The 24,991-nt window shown below is 42.6% G+C and overlaps 1 protein-coding gene across 1 annotated transcript in view; it reads right to left on the bottom strand.

The window, feature by feature from the left end:
* The window catches only part of UHRF1BP1 (UHRF1 binding protein 1), an 85,720-nt gene that overhangs the window by 55,184 nt on the left and 5,545 nt on the right, over nt 1-24,991 (bottom strand). The window contains exons 2-4 of the mRNA XM_003278823.4: nt 1,848-2,010; nt 1,708-1,746; nt 320-411 (exon numbers count right to left, since the gene is read on the bottom strand). Of these exons, the coding sequence (XP_003278871.2) occupies nt 320-411; nt 1,708-1,746; nt 1,848-2,010 (294 nt within the window). The remainder of the gene's footprint in view (nt 1-319; nt 412-1,707; nt 1,747-1,847; nt 2,011-24,991) is intronic.

Raw genomic sequence — 24,991 nt, 5'->3', positions numbered from 1 at the left:
TACTTGGGAGGCTGAGGTATGAGGACTGATTGAGCCCAAGAGGTCGAGGCTACAGTGAGCTGTGATCACACCACTGCACTCCAGCCTGGGTGACAGAGCAAGACCCTATCTCAGGAAAAAAAAAAAAACAGAGGAAGAAGAATGACAAAGTGTTGATAATTGTTGAAATTAGATCTTGGGTATATGGGGGTTCTTATACCATTTTCTTTACTTTAGTGTAAGTTTGAAAATTTCCATAATAAAAAGTTTTTATTTTTTAACTAAAAGGGGATCTGGAGCAATTAATATGTTGGAAATAACAGGGTTCAAAGCAACTAACCTCTGTCCTGAAGCAAGGGCAATGGGAGACTGTCCATTGGGGGGCCGAGGATCCTCACATGTCTTCATCTCCACCTCTACCTTATCCAGACACTGAAATAGAAGGAGAACTAAGCATTTACACAAATACACACACAGCACAATGACACTACAGACTGTGTCATTCATCTCTGTGCTCCAGAGCCTAGTCAAGTGCTATACCCATCGTGGGCAGACAATAAATATTTACTGAATGAATGAACTAAAATGCAAGGAGAGTCCTCATTTTCCCCCTTCCATTTCCATTAGCAGCAGAACCTCATGACAAGCACAGGATGAGCTCAGAGCAAAAAGATAAAACACAAATCCAAGTTGCAGAAATATTATTTTTCCTGGGGATTCCAGTTTTTGGGATAAAGACACACATCAACCAGCTTCTGAAGGGCCCTCAACTGATAATCGTCCAACAGTCAACCCAAACTAAACTTTTTTTTTTTTTTTTTTCACCGAGACAAGAGTCTCACTCTTACTGCCCAAGCTGCAGGGTGATCTTGGCTCACTGCAACCTCTGCCTCCGGGTTCAAGCAGTTCTCCCGCCCCAGCCTCCCGAGTAGCTGGGATTACAGGCGCCTGCCACCAAGCCTGGCTAATTTTTTGTATTTTTTAGTAGAGATGGGGCTTCACCATGTTGGTCAGGCTGGTCTTGAACTCTTGACCTCAGGTGATCTACCCGCCTCTGCCTCCCAAAGTGCTGGCATTACAGGCGTGAGCCACCGCACCCGGCCCAAACCAAACTTCTAATTTTTCCTCTGTCAAGATTTCAAAGAGTGCCAGGCGCGGTGGCTCACACCCGTAACCCCAGCACTTTCGAAGGCTGAGACAGGTGGATCACCTGAGGTTAGGAGTTCGAGACCAGCCTAGCCAACATGGCAAAACCTCGTCTCTATTAAAAATACAAAAATTAGCTGGGCATGGTGGTACATGTAATCCTAACTACTTAGGAGGCTGAGGCAGGAGAATTGCTTGAACCCAGAGGCAGAGGTTGCAGTGAGCCAAGGCACTCCAGCCTTGGTGATGAGCAAAACTCCATCTCAAAAAAAAAAAAAAAAAAATTTCAAGGGAAAATAGGAAAGTCTAAGGGTAGAGCCTAGGCAGCCATAATTGTTACACTAAAACCAAGAAAACAACTGAGAAGTCCTGGGTCTTGTGTCCCAGTGCTAATCCTATACCACACAGCAGTTCCAGAATAAGCCCAGACGACAGTCACACTGTCTCAGAGAGAAGCTCACAGGGACATAAGGAGACACCCACCATTCCTAAAAGGGTTAGCCTATCATTTTCTCCCTCATCTTCTAAAAGCCTACCCTGGCCATCCCCATTTGATTACTTGTAATCAAGAAAGGTCATTACCAAGCAAATTGGGTGCGTCTTCAACTTTGTCCACTGGATCTGAAAGAGGAAAGCAAAGTCTCAGGGCTGTGGTAGCTCACCCTCCAGAAAGCAGGCCTGCTGGCCGAAGAGAACAGCAGCATTCTGACCCTCATTCTCACCCGGATGGAGGCCCTGTTGCAGTAGACCCGATTGATGGCTAACCAGGTGGGCAGCTCCAGTACATTCTGTAGAACCTCTTCATCCAGCTCCAGGTTGGTCAGCTGACCCTCCCCTTTCAGGGTACTCAGGTTGATTTTGTCTGGGGAAAGATTCTTAGTGAACCTGAAAAGAGTAACGATAAGAAGCTATTATTTCCACGGGAATCTGCTAATTGGGTATTACAGCCAAAACACTTCTGAATCTAAAGAAAAAATTAAAGAACATTTGTTAAGGCTAATCAAGTGAAGCAGTGGGAGTGAAGGAACACAGAAATCTGTAACTGGGGTTGTGATCAATTAGTTGTAAACAACACCACACTCAGACCAGCCAGAACAAATGCACTCAGACCACATCATCTCTACACCATATAAGATATTAGGTGAGACCTATGATTCTACTTATGATTGTGTCATCATCCTACTAAAGAACCTACGATGAGGATTCTGGGGCAATAGCTGTAGCAATGGCAATGTTGTCTTTCAATATTTCTGAATCCTCGCATAAAAACAGACAGAGGGAGCTAGGCGCAGTGGCTCACACCTGTAATCCCAGCACTTTGGGAGGCCAAGGTGGGCAGATCACCTGAGGTCGGGAGTTCGAGCCCAGCCTGACCAACATGGAGAAACCCTGTCTCTACTAAAAATACTAAATTAGCCGGGCGTGGTGGCGCATGCCTGTAATCCCAGCTCCTCCGGAGGCTGAGGCAGGAGAATCGCTTGAACCTGGGAGGCGGAGGTTGCACTGAGCTGAAATTGTGCCATTGCACTCCAGCCTGGGCAACAAGAGTGAAACTCCATCTCAAAAAAAAAAAAAAAAAAAAAAAAAAAACAGACAAAGGGCCAGGCGTGGTGGCTCACGCCTGTAATCCCAGCACCTTGGGAGGCTTAGGCAGGAGGATTGCTGGAGCCTAGGAGATCAAGACAAGCCTGGGCAACATAGCGAGACCCCATCTCTAAAAAAAAAACAAAAAAATTAGGCATGGTGGTGCATGCCTGTAGTCCCAGCTACTCAGGAGGCTGAGGTTGAGGCTGCAGTGAGCCATGATCATGACACTGTACTCTAGCCTGAGATGACAGAGCAAGACCCATTATAAAAACAAACACCAGACAGAGCAACTAGATAACAACACAGAAAGTCCATGAATAACATTTAAAACGAAATAGAATATGAAGTATCCTCATAAATCCCCATAGACAAGTAGGTGGGGGAAAAAACATCAACAGCCACAAGACGTAAGTGCTATCCAGCTGTCCAGAACAGAGTGGAGGGAAGCAAAAGGGCATCTGACAACTGAGAACTGAAGAACCCCAGGATAACCAACAACTATTAAATGAAAAGCAACGGGGACTGATTTGACAACAGTAACTGACACTGGGAGAGGGTTCTGTCCACTGCAAGGGATCCATAGTGAGACCCCAAGGAGCTGGAGCAGTCTAGCCCTATAAACTCATGAAACTAACCTTCCCAAGCTCCTTCCTAGGAAAGGACCCCCACACAAAAAAGAATTAAAAATGAGTAAGATAGGGATGACAGAAATGAAGAAAAGAGATGGTCTAGATAAAAGTAAGGGAGGGGAACAGAGCCCTATTATCTCAGGAAGCAAGCTGTTACTTTTTTTTTTTTAGCACTACTTGAAATAACAGAAGAAGCAGCTACATGAAGTTAATAATGTGAAACAGTAACAGGCTAATTATTGGCTTATTAAAGCAGGGTAAAATGAAATCCCAGACCCCTACACATATCTTTACTGATATGAAAAAAGAACAACCAGTCACCTATAGTCTTCCCAAAGAGACTAAACTTGAATCTCATCAAGCCACTGGGTCCAATTGCTAATTTGAAGGAAATACTGAGGACAGATGAAAACTGCTGAACTGCCGGGCGCGGTGGCTCACGCTTGTAATCCCAGCACTTTGGGAGGCCGAGGCGGGCGGATCACGAGGTCAGGAGATCGAAACCACGGTGAAACCCCGTCTCTACTAAAAATACAAAAAATTAGCCGGGCGTGGTGGTGGGCGCCTGTAGTCCCAGCTACTCGGAGAGGCTGAGGCAGGAGAATGGCGTGAACCCGGGAGGCAGAGCTTGCAGTGAGCCGAGATTGCGCCACTGCACTCCAGCCTGGGCGACAGAGCGAGACTCCATCTCAAAAAAAAAAAAAAGAAAAGAAAACTGCTGAACTACTCTGTAAGTGTGCAATCAGCAAAATTCAGACCACAGGAAACTCTATCAGTCAAATGGTCTTGAAATAAAATATTCACACAGGCCAGTCCTCTCACTATTCCTCACTGCTCCAGTCCTCGATGCTGTGCTCTCGCCAGCCACCCCCTTTCCCTTTCCCTCCACACCACTATCTGCCACGCAAGGCTGAACTGGAGACTTCTCCCAGAGGCCTTCTTCCCCTAACTGCTGCAACTCACATTAAACTCTTTTATTCTCCATTCCTGGAATCTGTAATGCATGTTTAGGTCATAATCATATGACAGAGTCTTAGGATGTTCTCTAATTCTCAAATGCATAATATAACCACCCCTGCTCAATTAGATTAAGCTCTTCAAGGTAAGGGGCTTAGTCTTGGCCATTCTTCCTAATCCAAATGGTGACCCAACAGAATGCTGGCCCACATATCTCTTAGCTAACTGCCCTGCTGGCTAACTACTCCCAGTTCCCTTCTCTCATCTTTTTGGCTGGATCAATTTAAGGCCAGTTCCTCATAGTATAACCCTCTCTCCTATAAGACCAACTATCTAAATTAATCTCACTCCTGTAATTCACTGCTGCTGCCTCTCATAGTCACTATTTTCACCCCAATCATGAATTGTATTTTGTCCACCAACCTTAACTATACTAAGTCTTTACATATATTAGATGCTAACAGTTTAGAGTTACATATCTATATATTTACCAATTTTTTTCACTATATGTATCTTTTCCTTTTACTAAACTATGTTTTAGTGTTTTTGCTTTTCCTCGGACCATAAAATCATGACGTGCAAAAGTTTATCTTGCAATTTTTTTCTGAAGTACTTAAGAAGGTACTATGAAAACAGCTCTTTAACAATTTTTAAATGATAGTAAAAATCATGTTTAGAAGTTTGTGAACATGCAAAACAATACTGTATGATGTTAAGGGATACATAGGAATGCATTGGCAGGATGACAAATTTAGGAAAGTGCTTACCTGTGGGGTAAGGGGAGGGGTCTACATGAAGCTTCAACTGTATGGATAACGCTTATTTCTCAAGTTGAGAGCTGACTGTATGGCTTTTCATTATGCTACTCCATACCTTTTGTACAGCAAACATTTTGTAACAAATTTTTCTAAAATTTCTATCAATTATCTATTTACGTATTTAGTGTTGGGAATGCTATTCCTCCATTGAGTCTCTTTTTTTTCTTTTTTTTTTCTGAGACAGGATCCCACTCTGTCACCCAGGCTGGAGTGCAGTGGTAGCATCATGGCTCACTGCAGCCTCGACCTCCTGGGGCTTAAGTGATCCTCCCATCTCAGACTCTAGAGTAGCTAGAACCACAAGTGCATGTCACTATACCCAGCTAATTTTTTTTATTTTTTGTAGAGATGGTGTCTCCCTTTGTTACCCAGGCTGGTCTGGAACTTCTGGGCTCAAGCACTCCTCCCACCTCAGCCTCCCAAAGTACTGGGATTACAGATTTAAGCCACTGTGCCCAGCCACTTTTAAAGAAAAGTGAGATAGACCTTTTCAAACTGATGACTTCTCTGAAAAAAGAGAAACATACTTCAGATAAAATAAAACATAAACACAGTCAAGAATAAGTTACACTGTTAGCTAGCACTGACATTCTCTGAGTGATTATACTAAGTGCTAAGTATCTAATTTCTACATTGTGTTCTTTGCAAAATCTAACTCTATTTACAGTTCCATATAGATAAATGTATTTTTCAAGCCTTAACAAAAAGAAGTATATCAGATTGTATTACATTTCATCCTAACCTTGCCAGTTTTTAGGGCAATGCATCTCAAACTATGGTCCTCTGATCACATGGATCTTAATTATTTTGGAATGCTTATTTTAAAATGCAGGCCAGGCACGGTTGCTCACACCTGTAATCCCAGCACTGGGAGGCCAGGCGGACAGATCACTTGAGGCCAGGAGTTCAAGACCAGCCTGGTCTACATGGTGAAATCCCATCTCTACTAAAAAATCACAAATAAAATTAGCCGAGCCATGGTGGGGCATGCCTGTAATCCCAGCTACTTGGGCGGCTGAGGCATGAGAATCGCTTGAACCCTGGAGGCAGAGGTTGCAGTGAGCCAAGTTTGTACCACTGCACTACAGCCTGGGCAACAAAGCGAGACTCTGTCTCAAAACAAACAAACAAATAACAAAATAATAATTGTATGTCTTTCTGCCCCATAGGCTGGACCAGATCAATATCCTTTTGTCAGCTAAAAGAAAATTTCATTTTTAAAACATAATTTGGCCAGACGCGGTGGCTCACGCCTATAATCCCAGCACTTTGGGAAGCCAAAGCAGGTGGATCACCTGAGGTCAGGAGTTCAACGCCAGCCTGGCCAACATGGAGAAACTCCATCTGTACTAAAAATACAAAAATTAGCCAGGCATGGTGACACATGCCTGTAATCCCAGCTACTAGGGAGGCTGAGGCAGGAGAATCACTTGAACCCGGAAGGCAGAGGTTGCAATGAGCTGAGATCGCACCACCGCACTCCAGCCCGGGCAACAGAGCAAGACTCTGTCTCAAAACAAACAAACAAACAAACACCAACTTACTTTGTACACCACAAGCGGGAAAAAGCATTATTCTCTGGCCTGGACCAGCAAAACCAAACTACAAATAATAATGACATTTTACTTTGCACCAGGCACTGAACGAAGGGTCTTCATAACATCTCAATTAATCTTTGCAATATCCCACATGAAGTATGCATTATTATCCCCATTGCTCAGAGGAAGAGCATGAGGTTCGGATATGAAGTAGTTTGCCCCAGATGACAGGGCAAGAAGAGGCAGTATGAACCCAGGTGTGCTCACTGGTTTTTACTTCTACTAACATTTTAATATTATAAGTTCCCCCAAAACACACTTGGCACAGAATAAATTTATAAGGTATCTCAGAAGTGGTTGGAGGACATTCTTTCGCTTTTTATACTCTACCATGGACTGCTTAACCTGTGTAAGGGGAACGCATCTAAACTTTTTTGGTAAAGTTAATAGTGTAACTCCATCAAAAACCTTTCTGCACTTCACCAACTCAACCAGATTAATAAACTTTTTCTTAAGTATGCCCAAGGCTAATTTACCACCATTCCAGCAGGGACACCCAGTCTCTAGCAACACGCTGACAAGAGACCACAGAGGATACTGTGCCATCAGGTCTAAGATTAACAATACAAGCAAGTAATCACCAAAAGCTGAACAGCACTAAACAACCAAGAGTTCTTCAAGCACTCAAAGGACTGCTGATGGTGCATGTACGTCTGCTGGACCACCATGGGCGGTTCTCCTGTGACTGTAATAATGATATAACATATATATGCTTTTTCACTTTTCAGTTTACTTTTAGGAGTCAACAAAAAATGGATACTGCCTTATTCAAGCTTCTCAAAAAAGGCAGTAAGAATTCTTTAACTGATTTTGCCTGCATTTTAGAGCAATAACAAAGAATAGGTTAAAAAAATAAAATCAAAGATCATCAGGCACAGTGGCTCATGCCTATTAACCCCAGTACTTTGGGAGGCCAAGGCAGGTGGATTGTTTGAGCCTAGGAGTTTGACAACAGCCTGGGCAACATGGTGAAATCTCATCTCTACTAAAAATACAAAGACTAGTTGGGCATGGTGGCATACCTGTAATCCCAGCTACTTGGGAGGCTGAGGCACGAGAATCGCTTGAACCCAGGAGGTGGAGGTTGCAGTGAGCTGAGATCATCCCACTGCACTCCAGCCTGGGCAACATAGCGAGACTGTCTCAAGAAATAAAAGTAATAAAAATAAAAATAAAAGATGTTCCATGGGCCTGACTGTTGCTGGGGAGGGTTAGGGAGGCTTGCTCAGCCAAGGAAACCACAGCTCTGAGAGTTATACAAGAGACCCAAGTTTCAGTTCTCTCATCACCTGGAGAGGGAAAAATAGCTCAAACTCTCTACCTATAATGGAGTACAACTGGGTTAAACTGCAGCAATGTGATGATAAAACCAACTATTCCAAGTCATCTTCAACAGCCAGTCTAAAATTCACAAACTGCAACCGGATATTGAATTCTTGAGAATAATTATGTTGTATACTTCTCTTTCTATACCCCATAGTCCCTGGCAGAAAAAAAGCATTTGTGTTCCTAATTGAGGATAATATCATTCAGAGTCCAAGGGCAGCTAAAAAGGCTAATGGCAGCCTGCTATTTATTCCACTTCAAGTATGTGGGAAAACATTTTCTGGCCATCTGTTACTGTTACAGAGTGTAAAAGCTAAGATGAAATCAGGTTGGAAAAACAGATTTTGATCGTTTCATTTCTGCCAGAGGATTGCAATCTGCCAAAGAAACGACGGGGAAAGGCTCTCAGCTATCTTTGTGAAAATGTACCACAATGTTGGGAAGTGAAAATTCTTAGATTTGCAGATTCTCAGAATTTCAGAGCTAGAAGGAATCTTAAATAATTGTTTAGTCCAAATCTACATTTGCCAATGAGGAAACAAATGGCCAAAAAGCTTAATGACTTGCCCAAGACTCACAGCTAGCCAGTGGAAAAGCTGAAACTAATAACAGAAATGGGACTTAACCCAGCATTCATTCAACTCTGACAACACCCTGCCCTCTGTAATTCAGCATCTTTATTGCGAATAATAGGGTCAATAAGTTGCAACAGTCAGTCGGCTTCAGCTCTCATAGAAATTGAACCCTCCTGGGAGAAATAAAAAGGTCCACAAATACACTTTGCTTCCTTCACCGTTTTTTCCACTGAGGAGGTGATCACAGCCAGAGTCTTGGCTTCTAAGCTTCCCACCCAAATCTACAGCAAAATATTTTCACTGCTAAGCCACACCACAGGCTTCTCTTTAAACAAAGATATAACACAACACTGAAGCAGTTGGTTTAAATAGCAGGATTCTCTCCATCATCCAGACAAAACATATCAATCACTAACATGGCTAATGCTATTTCATCCCAGATAATCTGATATAATAAGCCATTCAATCTTAGAGGTTTGTCCTAATAGGTTTTACTCTCAAAACTTCTTCACTGGTCAGGTGCAGTGGCTCACACCTATAGTCCCAGCAATTTGGAACTGCTTGAAGCCAAGAGTTCAAGACCAGCCTGGACAACAAAGTGAGACCCTGTCTCTACAAAAAAAAAAAAATTTAATTAGCTGGATGCAGTGGCTCGTACCTGTAGTCCCAGCTACTCAAGAGCTGGGGTGAGGCCGGGCGCGGTGGCTCACGCTTGTAATCCAAGCACTTTGGGAGGCCAAGGCGGGTGGATCACGAGGTCAGGAGATCGAGACCACGGTGAAACCCCGTCTCTACTAAAAATACAAAAAAAATTAGCCGGGCATGGTGGCGGGCGCCTGTAGTCCCAGCTACTCGGAGAGGCTGAGGCAGGAGAATGTCGTGAACCCAGGAGGCGAGCTTGCAGTGAGCCGAGATCGCACCACTGCACTCCAGCCTGGGCAACAGAGCGAGACTCCGTCTCAAAAAAAAAAAAAAAGAAAAAGAGCTGGGGTGGGAGGATCCCTTGATCCTTTGAGGGTGCAGTGGGCTATGATGGTGCCTCTGCACTCCAACCTGAGCAACAGAGTGAGACCCTGTCTCTAAAAAAAAACTGCAGGACAATATTACATGCTTTTCTTAGGAGAACGTTCTTTCCTTCTAAATTTTTGTTTGTTGTTTACAATGTTGGGTTTTTTAACTGTTGTGTTATTTAAGGTGCAATTTCCATACAGTGGCTCATCTCTTTTTTTTTTTTTTTTTTTTTTTTTGAGACAGAGTTTCACTATTGCCCAGGCTAGAGTGCAGTGGCTCAATCTCAGCTCACTGCAACCTCCACCTCCTGGGTTCAAGCAATTCTCCCTGCCTCAGCCTCCCGAGTAGCTGGGATTACAGGCACCCACCACCACGCCTGGCTAATTTTGTATTTTTAGTAGACATGGGGTTTCACCATGTTGGCCAGGCTGGTCTTGAACTCCTGACCTCAGGTGATCCTCCCACCTTGGACTCCCAAAGTGCTGGGATTACAGGCGTGAGCCACTGTGCCTGGCTTAACTCTTTTTTCTTTTTTTAAGAGCTAGAGTCTCACTCTGTTACCAAAGCTGGAGTACACTGGCACAATCACAGCTCTCTGTAACCCCAACCTCCTGAGATCAAGTGATCCTCCCTCAGCCTCCCAAGGAGCTAGGACTACAGGTGCATTCTACTATACCCAACTAAGTTTTTGTTTGTTCGTTTGTTTTTGAGACGAAGTCTCACTCTGTTGCCCAGGCTGGAGTGCAGTGGCACAATCTCGGCTCACTGCAAACTCCACCTCTGGGGTTCAAGCGATTGTCCTGCCTCAGCCTCCCGAGTGGGTGGGATTACAGGCCTGCATCACCATGCCCAGCAAATTTTTGTATTTTTAGTAGAGATGGGTGGGTCTCACCATGTTAGCCAGGCTGGTCTCGAACTCCTGACCTCAAGTTATCCACCCACCTCAGCCTCCCAAAGTGCTGGGATTACAGTTGCCTGGCCTTTTTTTAACATTTTTGTAGAGACAGTCTCAATATATTGCCATGGCTGAACTCCTGGCCTCAGGAGATCCTCCCATTTCAGCCTCACAAAGTGTTGAGATTACAGGTGTGAGCCATCGCACGTGGCTATGACTCATGTCTCAACTTTCTATTTTGTTCATCTGACCTATATATACTTATGCCAATACCACACCGTCTTTAATACCGCAGCTTCATTTTAGGCATTAAAAAATCCTTTGTGTTCATTTGTTCAGATTATTCTCACCATCCTAGGTCCTTTTCATTTCCATATAGATTTTCAAATCAGCCTGCCTATTTCTGTTTTTAAAAAAAATCTGCTGAAACTGATTGGGATTACAGTGAATCTTAGCTCAATTTAGGGCAACCTCACATATCAACAATAATGAGTCAGCCTGTCCCTGAACATAATACACATTGAATGTTTATTTGCATTTCTCTAGACTGTCAGTGTCACCACGTACAGTCTATGTTTGTGTGTGTAAGTTTCAATAAATTTGATAAAAGTGTGGAAATATTTTTGGAGATTTGTGACAACTTGAAAAAACTTGCAGACAAACTTCATAGCCTAGAAATATTTTTTAAATTAAGAAAAGGTTAGGTATGTCATGAATGCATAAAATATATGTAGATACTAGTCTATCATTTATTATCCTAAAGTTTATACAAATCTATTATAAAAAGTTGAAATTTATCGAAACTTAAGTTCAAAAATACAGACTATACATGACACCATTTGCAGTCAGGAGAAATGTAAACAAATATAAAGATGCAGTACTAAATGATAACTGGCCAGGCACAATGGCTCACACCTGTACTCACAGCACTTAGAGGGGTCGAGGCAGGAGGAATGCTTGAGCCCAGGAGTTTGAGACCAGCCTGGGCAACATAGTGAGACCCGTCTCTACAAAAAAACAAAATAATTAGCTGGGCATGGTGGCACACACCTGTGGTCCCAGCTACTCAGTAGGCTGAGGTGGGAGTATCGGTAGAGGTTGCAATGAGCGATGATCATGGCATGCAACCCAGCCTGGGTGACACAGCGAGACTGTGTCTCAAGTAACTACTAAATAATCATAACTCCATAAAATTAACTGTAGTACATACTATACTGCTGTAATAATGTTGTAGCTACCTCCTATTAATACTGCAGTGAGCTCACGTGTTATGAGGATCTGCTTAAAACGTTGTATGATGTGAATCATGTCATCTCAGCAAGAGCAGTTCATCTTCCAATAAACTGCATATTGCAGTAAAAAAGTGATCTCTTGTGGTTCTTGTGTACTATTCATGATGCTTAGTGCAATACTGTAAAACCTGAATAACACCATGGGACCCACACGATGTGCCACTAATGATGCTGGAAATGCTCCCAAGAAGCAGAGAAAAGTCATGACATGGCCGGGCGCGGTGGCTCACGCTTGTAATCCCAGCACTTTGGGAGGCCGAGGCGGGCGGATCACGAGGTCAGGAGATCGAGACCACGGTGAAACTCCGTCTCTACTAAAAATACAAAAAATTAGCCGGGCGTGGTGGCGGGCGCCTGTAGTCCCAGCTACTCGGAGAGGCTGAGGCAGGAGAATGGCGTGAACCCGGGAGGCGGAGCTTGCAGTGAGCCGAGATTGCGCCACTGCACTCCAGCCTGGGCGACAGAGCGAGACTCCTTCTCAAAAAAAAAAAAAAAAAAAAAAAAAAGTCATGACATTATAAGGAAAAGTTTAATTGTTTGATATGTTCTATAGATTGAGATCTGCAGTTCCCGGTACCTGCCACTTCAGAAAGATGATTCATCTTGTAAACAGATGATGTAAACTTGTGGCATGCATAGATTTAGTACAGTACTGTAAATGTACTTTATCTTCCTTATGATTTTCTGAATAACGTTTTCTTTTCTCTGGCTTATTTTATTGTAAGAATACAATATATAATACATATACGAAATATGTGTCAATCAACTGTTATCAGTGAGGCTTCCAGTGAACAGTAAACTATTAGTAGTAAGTTTTTAGGCCAGGCGCGGTGGCTCATGCCTATAATCCCAGCACTTTGGGAGGCCAAGGCAGGTGGATCACATGAGGCCAGGAGTTCGAGACCACCTTGGCCAAAACGGTGAAACCCCGTCCCTACTAAAAATACAAAAATTAGCCGGGCATGGTGGCACACTCCAGTACTCGGAGGCTGAGGCAGGAGAATCGCTTGAACCCAGGAGGCAGAGGTTGCAGTGAGCTGAGATCGCAACACTGCACTCCAGTCTGGGCAACAGAGCAAGACCCTGTCTCAAAAAACAAACAAACGAACAAAAAAACAAAAAACTTTTTGGGGAGTCAAAAGTTATACATGGATTTTCGACTATGCATGGGGACTGGTACCCCTAAATTCCACTATTGTTCAAGGGTCAATAGTCTTTTATTAAGAACTTACTAATCTTTGTTCACAATGAATATTGATCTGAAGTTTTTGTTTTTGAGACAGAGTCTTGCTCTGTTGCTCAGGCTGGAGTGCAGTGGTGCAACTGCTGCTCACTGCAGCCTCAACCTCCTGGGCTCAATCAATCCTCCTGCCTCAGCCTCCTGAGTAGTTGAGACCAGTGGCATGTGCCACCATGCCCAACTAATCTTTTGATTTTTTGTAGAGACAGGGTTTTGCCATGTTGCCCAAGCTGGTCTCAAACTCCTGGGCTCAAATGATCCTCCCACCTCAGCCTTCCAAAGTGCTGGAAAAACAGGGCTGAACCACCAAACCTGGCGGTCTGAAGTTTTCTTTCCTTATAACATTTTTGTCTTCTTTTTCTTATCAAGGTCATACTGAATTTATTAAACAAGTTTGGAAGTGTTTATTTCCTAAAATAATTTCTGTAAAATGGGTATTATTTATTTCTTAAATGTTTAAAAGAAATCACCAATGAAACTATATGAGCCTTTATTCACATAATTTTGTGCATTTCACTTAAGCTATTGAATTTATTGACAAAAAGACGTTCAGGCTAGGTGTAGTGGCTTACACCTATAATCCTAACACTTTGGGAGGCTAAGGAAGGATGGCTTGAGTCCAGGAGTTTGAGGCCAGTCTGGGCAACATGATGAAACCCTGTCTCTACAAAAAATAAAAAAATTAGGCATGGTGGCATGCACCTGTAGTCCCAGTTACTGGGGAGGCTGAGGTGGGAGGATCCCTTGACCCCAGGGGGTCAAGGCTGCAGTGAGCCGTGACTGTGTCACTGCACTCCAGCCTGGGCAACAGAGTGAGATCCTGTCTCAAAAGAAAAAAAAAAAGATGTTCATAATATCCCTTAACATCTTTTTAACATCTGTAAGATCTATAATGATATCCCCTCTTTCACCACTGACAATATTTATGTTTTCTCTCTTTTTTTCTTGATCAGTCTTGCTAAAGGTGAACTAAATCCATTAATCTTTTCCAGAAACAAAACAATTTTTGGTTATATTAATTCTCTGTTTGCCCTGCTTTTAATTTCACTGATTTCTATTCTTTTTTTTTTTTTGAGACGGAGTTTCACTCTTGTTGCCCAGGCTGGAGTGCAATGGCACAATCTTGACTCACTGCAACCTTCGCCTCCTGGATTCAAGGGATTCTCTTGCCTCAGCCTCCTCCAGAGTAGCTAGGATTACAGGTGCCTGCCACCATGCCCAGCTAATTTTGTATTTTTAGTAGAGATGAGGTTTCACCATGTTGGTCAGGCTGGTCTCGAACTTCTGACCTCAGGTGATCCACCCGCCTCGGCCTCCCAAAGTACTGGGATTACAGGCGTGAGCCACCGCGCCCGGCCCACTGATTTCTATTCTTATTATTAAACAGAGTCTCACTCTGTTGCCCAGGCTGGAATGCAGTGGTGCCATCTCAGCTCACTGCGACCTCTGCCTCCCGGTTCAAGCGATTCTCCTACCTCAGCTTCCTGAGTAGCTGAGATTACAGGTGCCCACCACCACACCCAGCTAATTTTTTGTATTTTTAGTAGAGATGGGGTTTCAACATGTTGGCCAGGCTGGTCTCAAACTCCTGACCTCAAATGATCCGTCCACCTGGGCCTCCCAAAGTGCTGGGATTACAGGCGTGAGCCACCGCACCCAGCCTACATTTTCTATTTTGACAGATATTCCCATATTTCTTTCATAGACATCATATGGATTTACATTCTCAACAAATCTAACTCATTGCATACATTTCCCAGACCCATGGTAGCTGTCTAGCCCATGACTTGCAGCACTCTCATTTACTGCCATTCCAATACTGGGCCAGTTGAAAGAACAAGGATTCCCCAGAGGTTCTCTTTTCTTAACTCACAACAACAGCCTTGCTGAACATTCTAATTCCCTCCTCTAAGCACAAAGACTTGCTAAAACCCAGCCTGTTTAGCTGAAGCCCTAATAATCTGTTTGGCTTGAGCCAGTCTTCTCTCCTAGAAGTGAATACCTTCAGGCCAGGCGCAGTGGCTCACACCTGTAATCATGCTAGAATTAGAACTTAGAGCTCCTCAGTGACTATCTCAGGGATAGCAACCCTCTACCCGCTTTCATTTGGCCATTCAGCTCCCACGGTGGTTAGGGCCCAAATTCTTCCCCTACACTAGTCCTGAAGATACTATACCTCATGACTCATGTGCCGGCATGTCTCACTTTGTTAGGAACATTTCTTGTCACCCTAACACAGTTCCCTTAATTTCCTTTACTTCCACTTCTTGACAATTCCCAAACTTACATCTAGGACAATAATTGATAAACTCTGAATACTAGATTCCTGGTGTTAAAATCTACATGCAGGCTCTAGATTACCTAAAGTGAAAATGTACTTGCTAATGCTCAGAAAAGGAAGGCCTATTCCACTAACAGGCATTGCTTGTTATTCACTATTGGATAAGAACAGGTTATCTGCTGGGTGCAGTGGGGTCATGCCTGTAATCTCAGCACTTTGGGAGGCCAAGGCAGGTGGATCACTTGAGGTCAGGAGTTCGAAACCAACCTGGCCAACATGGTGAAACCCTGTCTCTGCTAAAAGTACAAAAATTAGCCAGGCGTGGTGGCAGAAGCCGGTAATCCAGCTACTCAGAAAGCTGAGGCAGAAGAATCGCTTGAACCAGGAGGAGGTTGCAGTGAGCTAAGATTGCGCCACTGCACTCCAGCCTGGGTAACAGCGCAAAACTCCATCTCGGGGGAAAAAAAAAGAATAGGTTATCCATGTTACTGCCTCAAACAGCTATTTAGAGAAGTGTAGCATATATCTTTGAAAATTGTTCAAGGAAGAAACTGAGGATAAGAAAATTCATACAGTAAGGCTGTCATTAGTTTCTGAGCAGAACTGACCCTAACTTTGACCAACATGTATGCTTAGGTTAAGAGGCAAAGACTGCGCAAAATGAGCTCTCTTTTACCAATGGTGGTGAAAGAAAAGCCCTGTCAGACATCTGAGTTGTTTCACCTGGGCAAATGACCGCACGAACACATACCTAAGAGAGCAGCACATTCAACTGGCTAGGGTTAATGGGCTCAAACCATACAAAAGAGCTACGGAGGATACAAATAAGAATTTAAAATAAAAACAAAGGTCTCTAACCTTAAGGACTATGAGATCCTTAAGGGCAAGAATTGGGACATTTAGTCTATATCAAACAAAGTCTAGGAAAAGGATGCTCAATTAATGCTTAATGACTTGATAACAATACAAAGCAAATAAATGATAACTGCCAAATAGGTGGAATGAGCTATCCAACAATCCATTTACATTCTTCTACACATTGCAAACCAACTCTAATATGTCTGATTAACCAGACTTGTTAAGACTATCATCTGTAAATAAGAAAATAAATTTCTTTGTGAGGTTGAGGTAGAAGGCACACTCTTCCCATTAGAGATAATTAGGTGTGCAAAGTGCTTAAAAAGGAGACAGGGAAATAAATACATTTTAAAAGCCCAGTCTAGAAGCTTTTATAATAAAATTAACATCCAGGAAAAATGAAAAAGGATGCTATTGCTCTGAGAATAAAAATTATTTTTAAAATAACAGCTAACATTTAATAATTGCTTACTTTATTCCAGGTACTGCTCTAAGCACTTTATACTTTTTCTTTTTTCTTTTTTTTTTTTTTTTGAGATAGGGTCTTGCTACATCACTCAGGCTGGTCTTGAACTCCTGGGCAGTCTCAAGCAATCCTCCCGCCTCAGCCTCCTGAGTAGCTGAGAATACAGACATGCACCACCACGCCCAGCTTATCTTCTTTTTTTTTTTTTTGAGACCAAGTCTCCTTCTGTTGCCCAGGCTGGAATGCAGTGGCACTATCTCGGCTCACTGCAACCTCCGCCTCCCAGGTTCAAGCGATTCTCCTGCCTCAGCCTCCCAAGTAGCTAGGATTACAGGCTTGAGCCACCATGCCTGGCTAATGTTTGTATTTTTAGTACAGATGTAGTTTCGCCATGTTGGCCAGGCTGGTCTCAAACTACTGACTTCAAGTGATCCGCTTGCCTCAGCCTCCCAAAGTGCTAGGATTACAGGTGTGAGCCACTGTGCCCGGCCTATACATTTTAAATTAATTTATTTCTCTCAATGACCTCACGATGTAAAAGATTACTATTACCGCCACTTTATATATGAGAAAACTGAGGCATAGAAAGTTTAAATAACTTGCCCAGGTCATAGAGCTAGTAATCGACAGAGCTAAGATTCAAAATCTGGCAGTCTGGCTCAAGAACCTGCAACCTTAACTAAACCATACTATCTCCCTGACTTTTAAAAAAGTCAACACAGGTGTAGAGGTTTGGAGATGTTTCAGTTGTCTCAGATCAAAGGCAGTAGCAACTGAAGGCAGCAGGGAACAAGCTGAGCCCTATCTAGATGTCTTGGCATAGCACAAAAGGCCTCCACGATCTAGCTTCTGTCTTTCCAATATCATTTCTAGCTGTGTTCCACTCTCAAACCCTGCATTTGAGTAATACAGAACCATAGGCAGTCTTCTAAATGCACCCTGCTGCTTCTCAACTCAGTACCATTGTTCATGCGGCTCCCTCTGCCTGGCATCACCTGTCTTCCTGTCTGTGCCACTCCCCACTCCAACCCCCCAGCTCTGCAGATACTTCTTAATGCATTACTGGGCTTTCTGCTTACAGACCTACTGGCAGTTAGGTCCTTAAACAGAAACCTTGTCTCATTTGTCTTTGAGTTCCTACTGCTTGGCAACCAATGGCAGATAGGCAATAAAGTTTGCCTAAATAATTAATGAATAAATAGTCTCAAAAACAGTGTCCTCAAAGGTAGCTCAGGTTCTGCGTCCAGCTGACAAAAAGGATAGACTACCTGAACTCTCCAGCCCAGACATCCGGGAAGAGCTGAGACACTAACTACAGATGTGTATCCAATATTACTGCAGCAAACCTTCCTTAAAGAGGCTAGGAAGCTCACCTGGGCTCAGAGGACTAAAGAGCCAGAGCCTGCCTGAAAGGAAGACAGTGTGGGGATTTACTGAGGCTCAGCAAAAGGATACACATACTACTATATACTGCCAGGCCTTTGACTTCGTATCAGCCCCTGTGAAGACACGTTCTCAAATGAAATGTGTTCCTCAACTGCAGCCCCTTCTTTCATCCAAGTTTAAAGAAAGATTTAAAAAAGAAAGAAAAAGAAAAACAGATTTATCTGAGAAGGAAAAATGAATGTTTTCAGCATTGCCTAGGAAAGCACCAAGACAGATGACCAGAAGCAGTCGGCTTGGATTAACTTATTCCCTCCTTATTTGGATTTTCTACATACTAGAACTCTTCAACTTTCAAATGACTGATACATACCATGCTCCCCAGACCCATGTCCTGTCCCCACTGCCACAGAAATCATTTTGGAAAAACAAAAACAAACTGGGAACTTTTGGAGTATCTGTGGATTCAGAAGCTGTGAGAAAGTAAGGGTAGCTTAGGAGAGCAGACTCTAGTAGGACATATCCTGAATTAGATCTGGTTATTTATTTGGTGGCATTCCTGCTCCAAAATATGTTCTCTACATCTCCTCTTGACTTAGCTGAAATCTTATATCCTAAAGATTTGAGGATTCTGGTGAAAAAGTAAGGGAAACTGAGCATGCAGACCTGAGCAGGTTGGGGGTACAGTAGCAAAGCACTGAGGGCAAAATCAGAGCAACTGGGGGCATAAGAAGACAGACCTCCAGAAGTGAGTAACAGACATATAGTAGGGAAAAAGAAAGTGTACAAGAGCAAACTTTGGCTGTTTCAAAATTTCATACAAAAGAAATTTCATACTAAGTCAGCAGTTTTCAACCCTAACAGACTCAACTCAATTCCTTTTTTTTTTTTTTAACTTTACAATGCCTCTCTTAGTTATTAAAATCATTATTTTTTATTTTTTGATACAGGGCCTTGCTGTGTCGCCCAGGCTAGAGTGCAGTGGTGCGATCACGGCTCACTGCAACCTTGACCTCCCAACTCAAGCAATCCTCCCACCTCAGCCCCCCAAGTAGCTGGGACTACAAACACACGCCACCATGCCCCACATACAGCTAATTTTTGTATTTTTTGTAGAGACGGGTTTCACCATGTTGCCCAGGGTGGCCTGGAACTCCTGAGCTCAAGCAATCCGTCCACCTTAGCCTTCCAAAGTGCTAGGATTACAGGTGTAAGCCACTGCGCCCAGCCTCTCAAGTGATTTTTTTACATATAATATAACCTACTTACTTATGCACATAATTTCAAAAAAAAGTAAAATACAATGTCCAAAGTGTAATATAAAAGGAAAATAATTTACAATAAAATCATTTGTATTTCAACATGTAAGTGCTCCAACAACACTGCACCAGAAGACAGAGTTGTCAGATGTTTGCACGCAAATGTGGAATCGCCAGGATTTGGACTACTAAAAATGCAGACAGGCTGGGCAGGGTGGCTCACACCTGTAATCCTAGTACTTTGGGAGGCCGAGGGGGGCGGATCATCCTAAGTTAGGAGTTCAAGACCAGCCTGACCAACATGGTGAAACCCCATCTCTACAAAAATAAGCTGGGCATGGTGGTGGGTGCCTGTAATCCCAGCTACTCGGGAGGCCGAGGCGGGAGAATCGCTTGAACCCGGGAGGCGGAGGTTGCAGTGAGCCGAGATCGCACCATTGCACTCCAGCCTGGGTGACAGGGCGAGACTCCGTCTCAAAAAAAAAAAAAAAAAAAAAAAAAAAAAAAAAAAAAAATTAGCCAGGCTTGGTGGCGGGCACCTATAATCCCAGCTACTCAGGAGGCTGAGGCAGGAGAATTGCTTGAACCCCAGGAGGCGGAGATTGCAGTGAGCTGAGATCGTACCATTGCACTCCAGCCTTGGCAACAAGAGCAAAACTCCATCTCAAAAATAAACAAACAAATAAATAAATAATAGTAAAAATGCAGGCATATACAACTTTATCATATTGGTGATTCCAATACCAAGAGTAACAGCATTTTCCAAAACGGTGACAAATTCTTGGTAAAGTTCAAAATGATCTTCCCTCATGGCAGTTTCCTAAAATATTCACTATAGTTTAAAGCTGTGCAGGCCGGGCACGGTGGCTCACGCCTGTAATCCCAGCACTTGGGGAGGCTGAGGCGGGTGGATCGCGAGGTCAGGAGATTGAGACCATCCTGGCTAACACGATGAAACCCCGTCTCTACTAAAAATACAAAAAATTAGCCAGGCTTGGTGGCAGGTGCCTGTAGTCCCAGCTACTCTGGAGGCTGAGGCAGGAGAATGGCATGAACCCGGGAGGCGGAACTTGCAGTGAGCCAGAGCTTGCAGCGAGCAGAGATGGTGCCACTGCACTCCAGCCTGGGAGACAGAGCGAGATTCCATCTCAAAATAAATAAATAAATAAAATAAAGCTGTGCAATATTTTGTGCTTTTATGTAAAATAGAGTTAGAGTCTAAGCTCATTTAATCTATACAGTGGATTCAGCTACAAAAACATCTAACAACATTCAAAAGTCCAAAAGGACAAGGGACAATGCTTCTTTATGTGAGATTATTCCATGTACTGCAGGACATGGCCCCCCATTCACCAAACGCTAGTCATGCCCCTCAATCACTGTGACAACCAAAAACAGTCCTTGATGAGATACAATGATCTAAAGGAACTTACTCCAAGGAATGGGGAAAAAAATACTTTTTTCCCCCTCTCCCCAGCTCCTTCAAATATAGTTCCCTAACAACCAAGACCCAGAACTTCATATAGTAAGTTTATGTGGCTTTTGCAGGCTTACGTAGGGAACTATTCAAAATTACGTCACTATTTCTACTGGACTATACACTCCAAATTTCAAACTTAGAAATAACTGTTGGCAACACAGTAACACAGTGCTTCTATTAAGTCTGACTTAAATACATTGATTGCCACCAATGTCCTCCACAATTTTTTAAAATGATAGGCTGGAATCCAAGCTACATATAACCAATGCACTCTAAAGACCAAGCATACATGTAAAAAGATTGCTGTGTAGGCAAATGCAACAACAGTCAATCCAACAAATATTTTATAATATATCTAGGCCTATAGCCAAGTGCAGTGGCTATAATCTCACGCCTGTAATCCCAACACTTTGGGAGGCTCAGGTAGGTGGATTACTTGAGGCCAGGAGTTTGAGGCCAACATGGTGAAACCCCGTCTCTACTAAAAATATAAAAAATTAGCCGGGCACGGTGGCATGTGCCTGTAATCCCAGCTACTTAGGAGGCTGAGGCATGAAAATCGCTTGAACCTGAGAGGCGGAGGTGGCAGTGAGCCGAGATCACACCACTATATATATCTATATCTATATCTATAGATATCTATATATATATCTTATTTTTGTGACAAACAGATACAAACTACATACCCTTTACCTAAATTACTAAGATATATTATTATTTTACACTTTAGTTTTCTGCTTTACTATACATACGGATTGATTCTACTGGTTATAGATACTGGGAAATGTTCTCTTCCAGTATTTATCTGTATTAAGCACCAGTACTTTAATATCTGTGTTCACAACCAGTAGCAAATACTTGCCCTCACCACACAGAGTTAAAAGGCCCCTTAAAGATACGGGATGAACTGGATTTCCTTGTCCTCCCCTCCCTACAACCCCCATTACTCCCCAAGTCTAAGGTTCTCTGAGTTCTGAATTCCAACCATGCATTCTCACTACATATATCTTCTCTCACTTCACCCACTCAACGCATCCTCCAACTCTCCAATTTCAAAGCAGCCAAGACACACAATCCCTGCTGTTTTGGAGGACACACTACAGTGGGTATAGAGAACTGAGCTTTCTATTCAATGATTAATGCCATACTCAGATTATTCAACCAGGTTCTGTATTAAGTAAGGGTACCTAAAACCCTCTAATTTTTCACCCTAATAAAGTATATGTTATCTTCTTAGACGCTGTATAAGTAAATCCTCTAAAGGCCCAACCCAAGATAAACATTTCAGCTATTTCAGCTATGCTGAGGTCAAAGTTTCCTCCTTGAGGTATGCCTTGCTATGAAAAAAAAAAGATAAATAGGAACAACTTTGGTTTTCTCTCCTCAAGCATCGATGCAAAAGCATTAATCTCAACCTCTCTGTACTGAAAGACTAAGAAATGTAATTTCCAAATATCTAAATGTCTAAAGAATTAGACATCTGGAAAAATCTGGCATAACCTTGAAGATAATGAAAAAAAAAAGTACTATCTCCAAAAACTAACAGTCATCTCTCTTGAGCTATTCTAATAAGTAAAGATAAATAGTAATGGTTATTGTTTATGGAATACTTTTTCAGGACCAAAGAGATTTATACATTATTTCTAATCCTCAAAACATTATGCGTTATTATGCCCATTTTACAGATGAAGAAATTGAAACTTGGAGAAGCTAAAAAACTTGCTGAATGCCTAGCTTAGAAGTAGCAGAGTCAAAATTCACAGCCACCTTTTGGAATCCAAAGCCTGGTTCTTTCTGCTACATTGACATGCTTCTCAATTTTTCAAAGCAGTTAATTTTCATTACTGTGAACCATATATTATGCTGTTGTATGTCAAATACATACTACAGTACTGCTTTGAAAATTTTATTGCTTTTAAATACTTTTTTTTTTTTTTTCAGACAGGGTCTCACTCTGCCACACAGGCTGGAGTGCAGTGGCATGATCTTAGCTCACCGCAGCCTCAGCCTCCCAGGCTCAAGTGATCCTCCTGCTTCAGCCTCCCAAGTAGCTGGGACTACAGGTGCAAACCACCATGCCTGGCTATTTAAATTTTCATTTGTTTAGTAAAGATAAAATGCTATGCCAGGCCAGGCGTGGTGGCTCACGCTTGTAATCCCAGCACTTTGGGAGGCCGAGGCGGGCGGATCACGAGGTCAGGAGATCGAGACCACGGTGAAACCCCGTCTCTACTAAAAATACAAAAAATTAGCCGGGCGTGGTGGCGGGCGCCTGTAGTCCCAGCTACTCGGAGAGGCTGAGGCAGGAGAATGGCGTGAACCCGGCAGGCGGAGATTGCAGTGAGCCGAGATTGCGCCACTGCACTCCAGCCTGGGCGACAGAGCAAGACTCCGTCTCAAAAAAAAAAAATGCTATGCCAATGGGGCAAGATTATAAAGCAAGTATGAAACTATTTCATTAATATCTAGGGTAGCCTAGGCCAGGTATGGTGGCTCACGCCTGTAATTCCAGCACTTTGGGAGGCTGAGGTGGGCGGATCACTTGAGGTCAGGAGTTCAAGACCAGCCTGTCAGTCTCTACTAAAAATACGAAAATTAGCCAGGCCTGGTGTCGGGCACCTATAGTCTCAGCTACTCAGGAGGCTAAGGCAGGAGGATCACAGGAGCCCAGGAGGTGGGGGTTGCTGTGAGGCAAGATCACGTCACTGCACTCCAGCCTGGGCGGCAGGGCGAGACCCTGTCTCCGAAAAAACAAACAAACAAAATCTAGGGTAGCCTAAAGATCAAATATTTAACAAAAACCCAAATGCCTGGAGAACAGCCCCTCCTTTCTCTTAATGTACATGATTGTCATTTTGACAGAGGGCTGAGCATTATATCCATTCCAAGTAAGAAATGTTATAGGTTAATGGTCAGAAATAACCCTAATTATTTTCATTGTATCTTTGTAATTTGAACATTACTCCAAAAAAGATCTTATGCTTTCAGGGTTCTGATATTTGCTTGTGACTAAAATTTTAAATACCTCAGAATCTAAAAACTGAACTGACAGCAAAAATAAAATACCTATCTGGTTTACCACAGACAAAGTAAAAAAAAAACAAAAAGGAAGAAAGAAAGAAAGAAAATTAAAAATATATTCACCAGAATGGCTACAATGAAAAATGCAAAGCACTGGCAAGGATATAAAATAATCAGATCCCTCACACACACTTCTGGTGGAAATGTAAATTGGTATAGCCACTTTGGAAAATGGTTTAGTGTATCCATTAAAGCTGAATATACACATATTCTACGATCTAAAAATTCTACCCTACATATATTCCCAACAGAAATGTGTACATTGTTTAAAGGACATGTACTAGAATGTTTCTAGTAGCGCTGTTCGTAACGGCCCTAAACTGGTATCCGGAAGTCCATCAACAGTAAAATGTACAAGTAAACTGAGGTATTATCACATAACGAAATGCTATACAGCAATGAAAAATAAGTCTACAACTTGATGCAAAATATGGATTAATCTCACAAATGTTGCACTAAAGAAGCCAGACATAAATGTATAATTCCATTTACATAAAATACAAAATTGACAAAACTAATCTATGCTGTTAGAAATCTGGACATTGGTTACCCTTTGGTGGAGGTAATGACTGGAAGGAGACACAGGGCAGGGTGGGAGGCTTCTCAGATGCTGGTAATATTGTTTCTTCAGGTGGCTGCTAGTGACATGAGCATGTTCAGTTTGAAACACTCAATAGATGAGAGGCATTATAGCAGCAGAGTGGTTGAAGAGCACAGCTCTGGAATTGGAATGCCTGCATTTGAATCTCTATCACTTACTAGTTATAACTTTGGGTAAGTTATTTAACTTTTCTGTGACTCCTTTCTTCATCTATAAAATATGCCTAATATGTACCTCATAGGGTTATTATGAGGACTAAATTGTCTTAAGATTTGTAAAGTGCTTATTAGCACGGTGGGCTATTATTAAATACTTGCTAAGTAAATAAAAGTGCTTTATTCTGAAGCAACACAAGAAAATGAGAAAGGGAAACAGAAACACAGGATTTAACTATTACTAGATAATGCATGAAATAATTAGTTTGGAAAAGAACGTGATAATAACTAAAGTCTAGTGTAAAAAGAACATAACTGGAAGTTGTGACTAGTCCGACAAGCTTCCACCTAAGTGACCTTGGAAAAGTAACAGC

The sequence above is a fragment of the Nomascus leucogenys genome, chromosome 22a (genome assembly GCF_006542625.1).
Source record: "Nomascus leucogenys isolate Asia chromosome 22a, Asia_NLE_v1, whole genome shotgun sequence".
Taxonomy (NCBI): domain Eukaryota; kingdom Metazoa; phylum Chordata; class Mammalia; order Primates; family Hylobatidae; genus Nomascus; species Nomascus leucogenys.
Note: the sequence above shows the minus strand (reverse complement) of the source record. Positions and strands in the feature narration are given on the sequence as shown.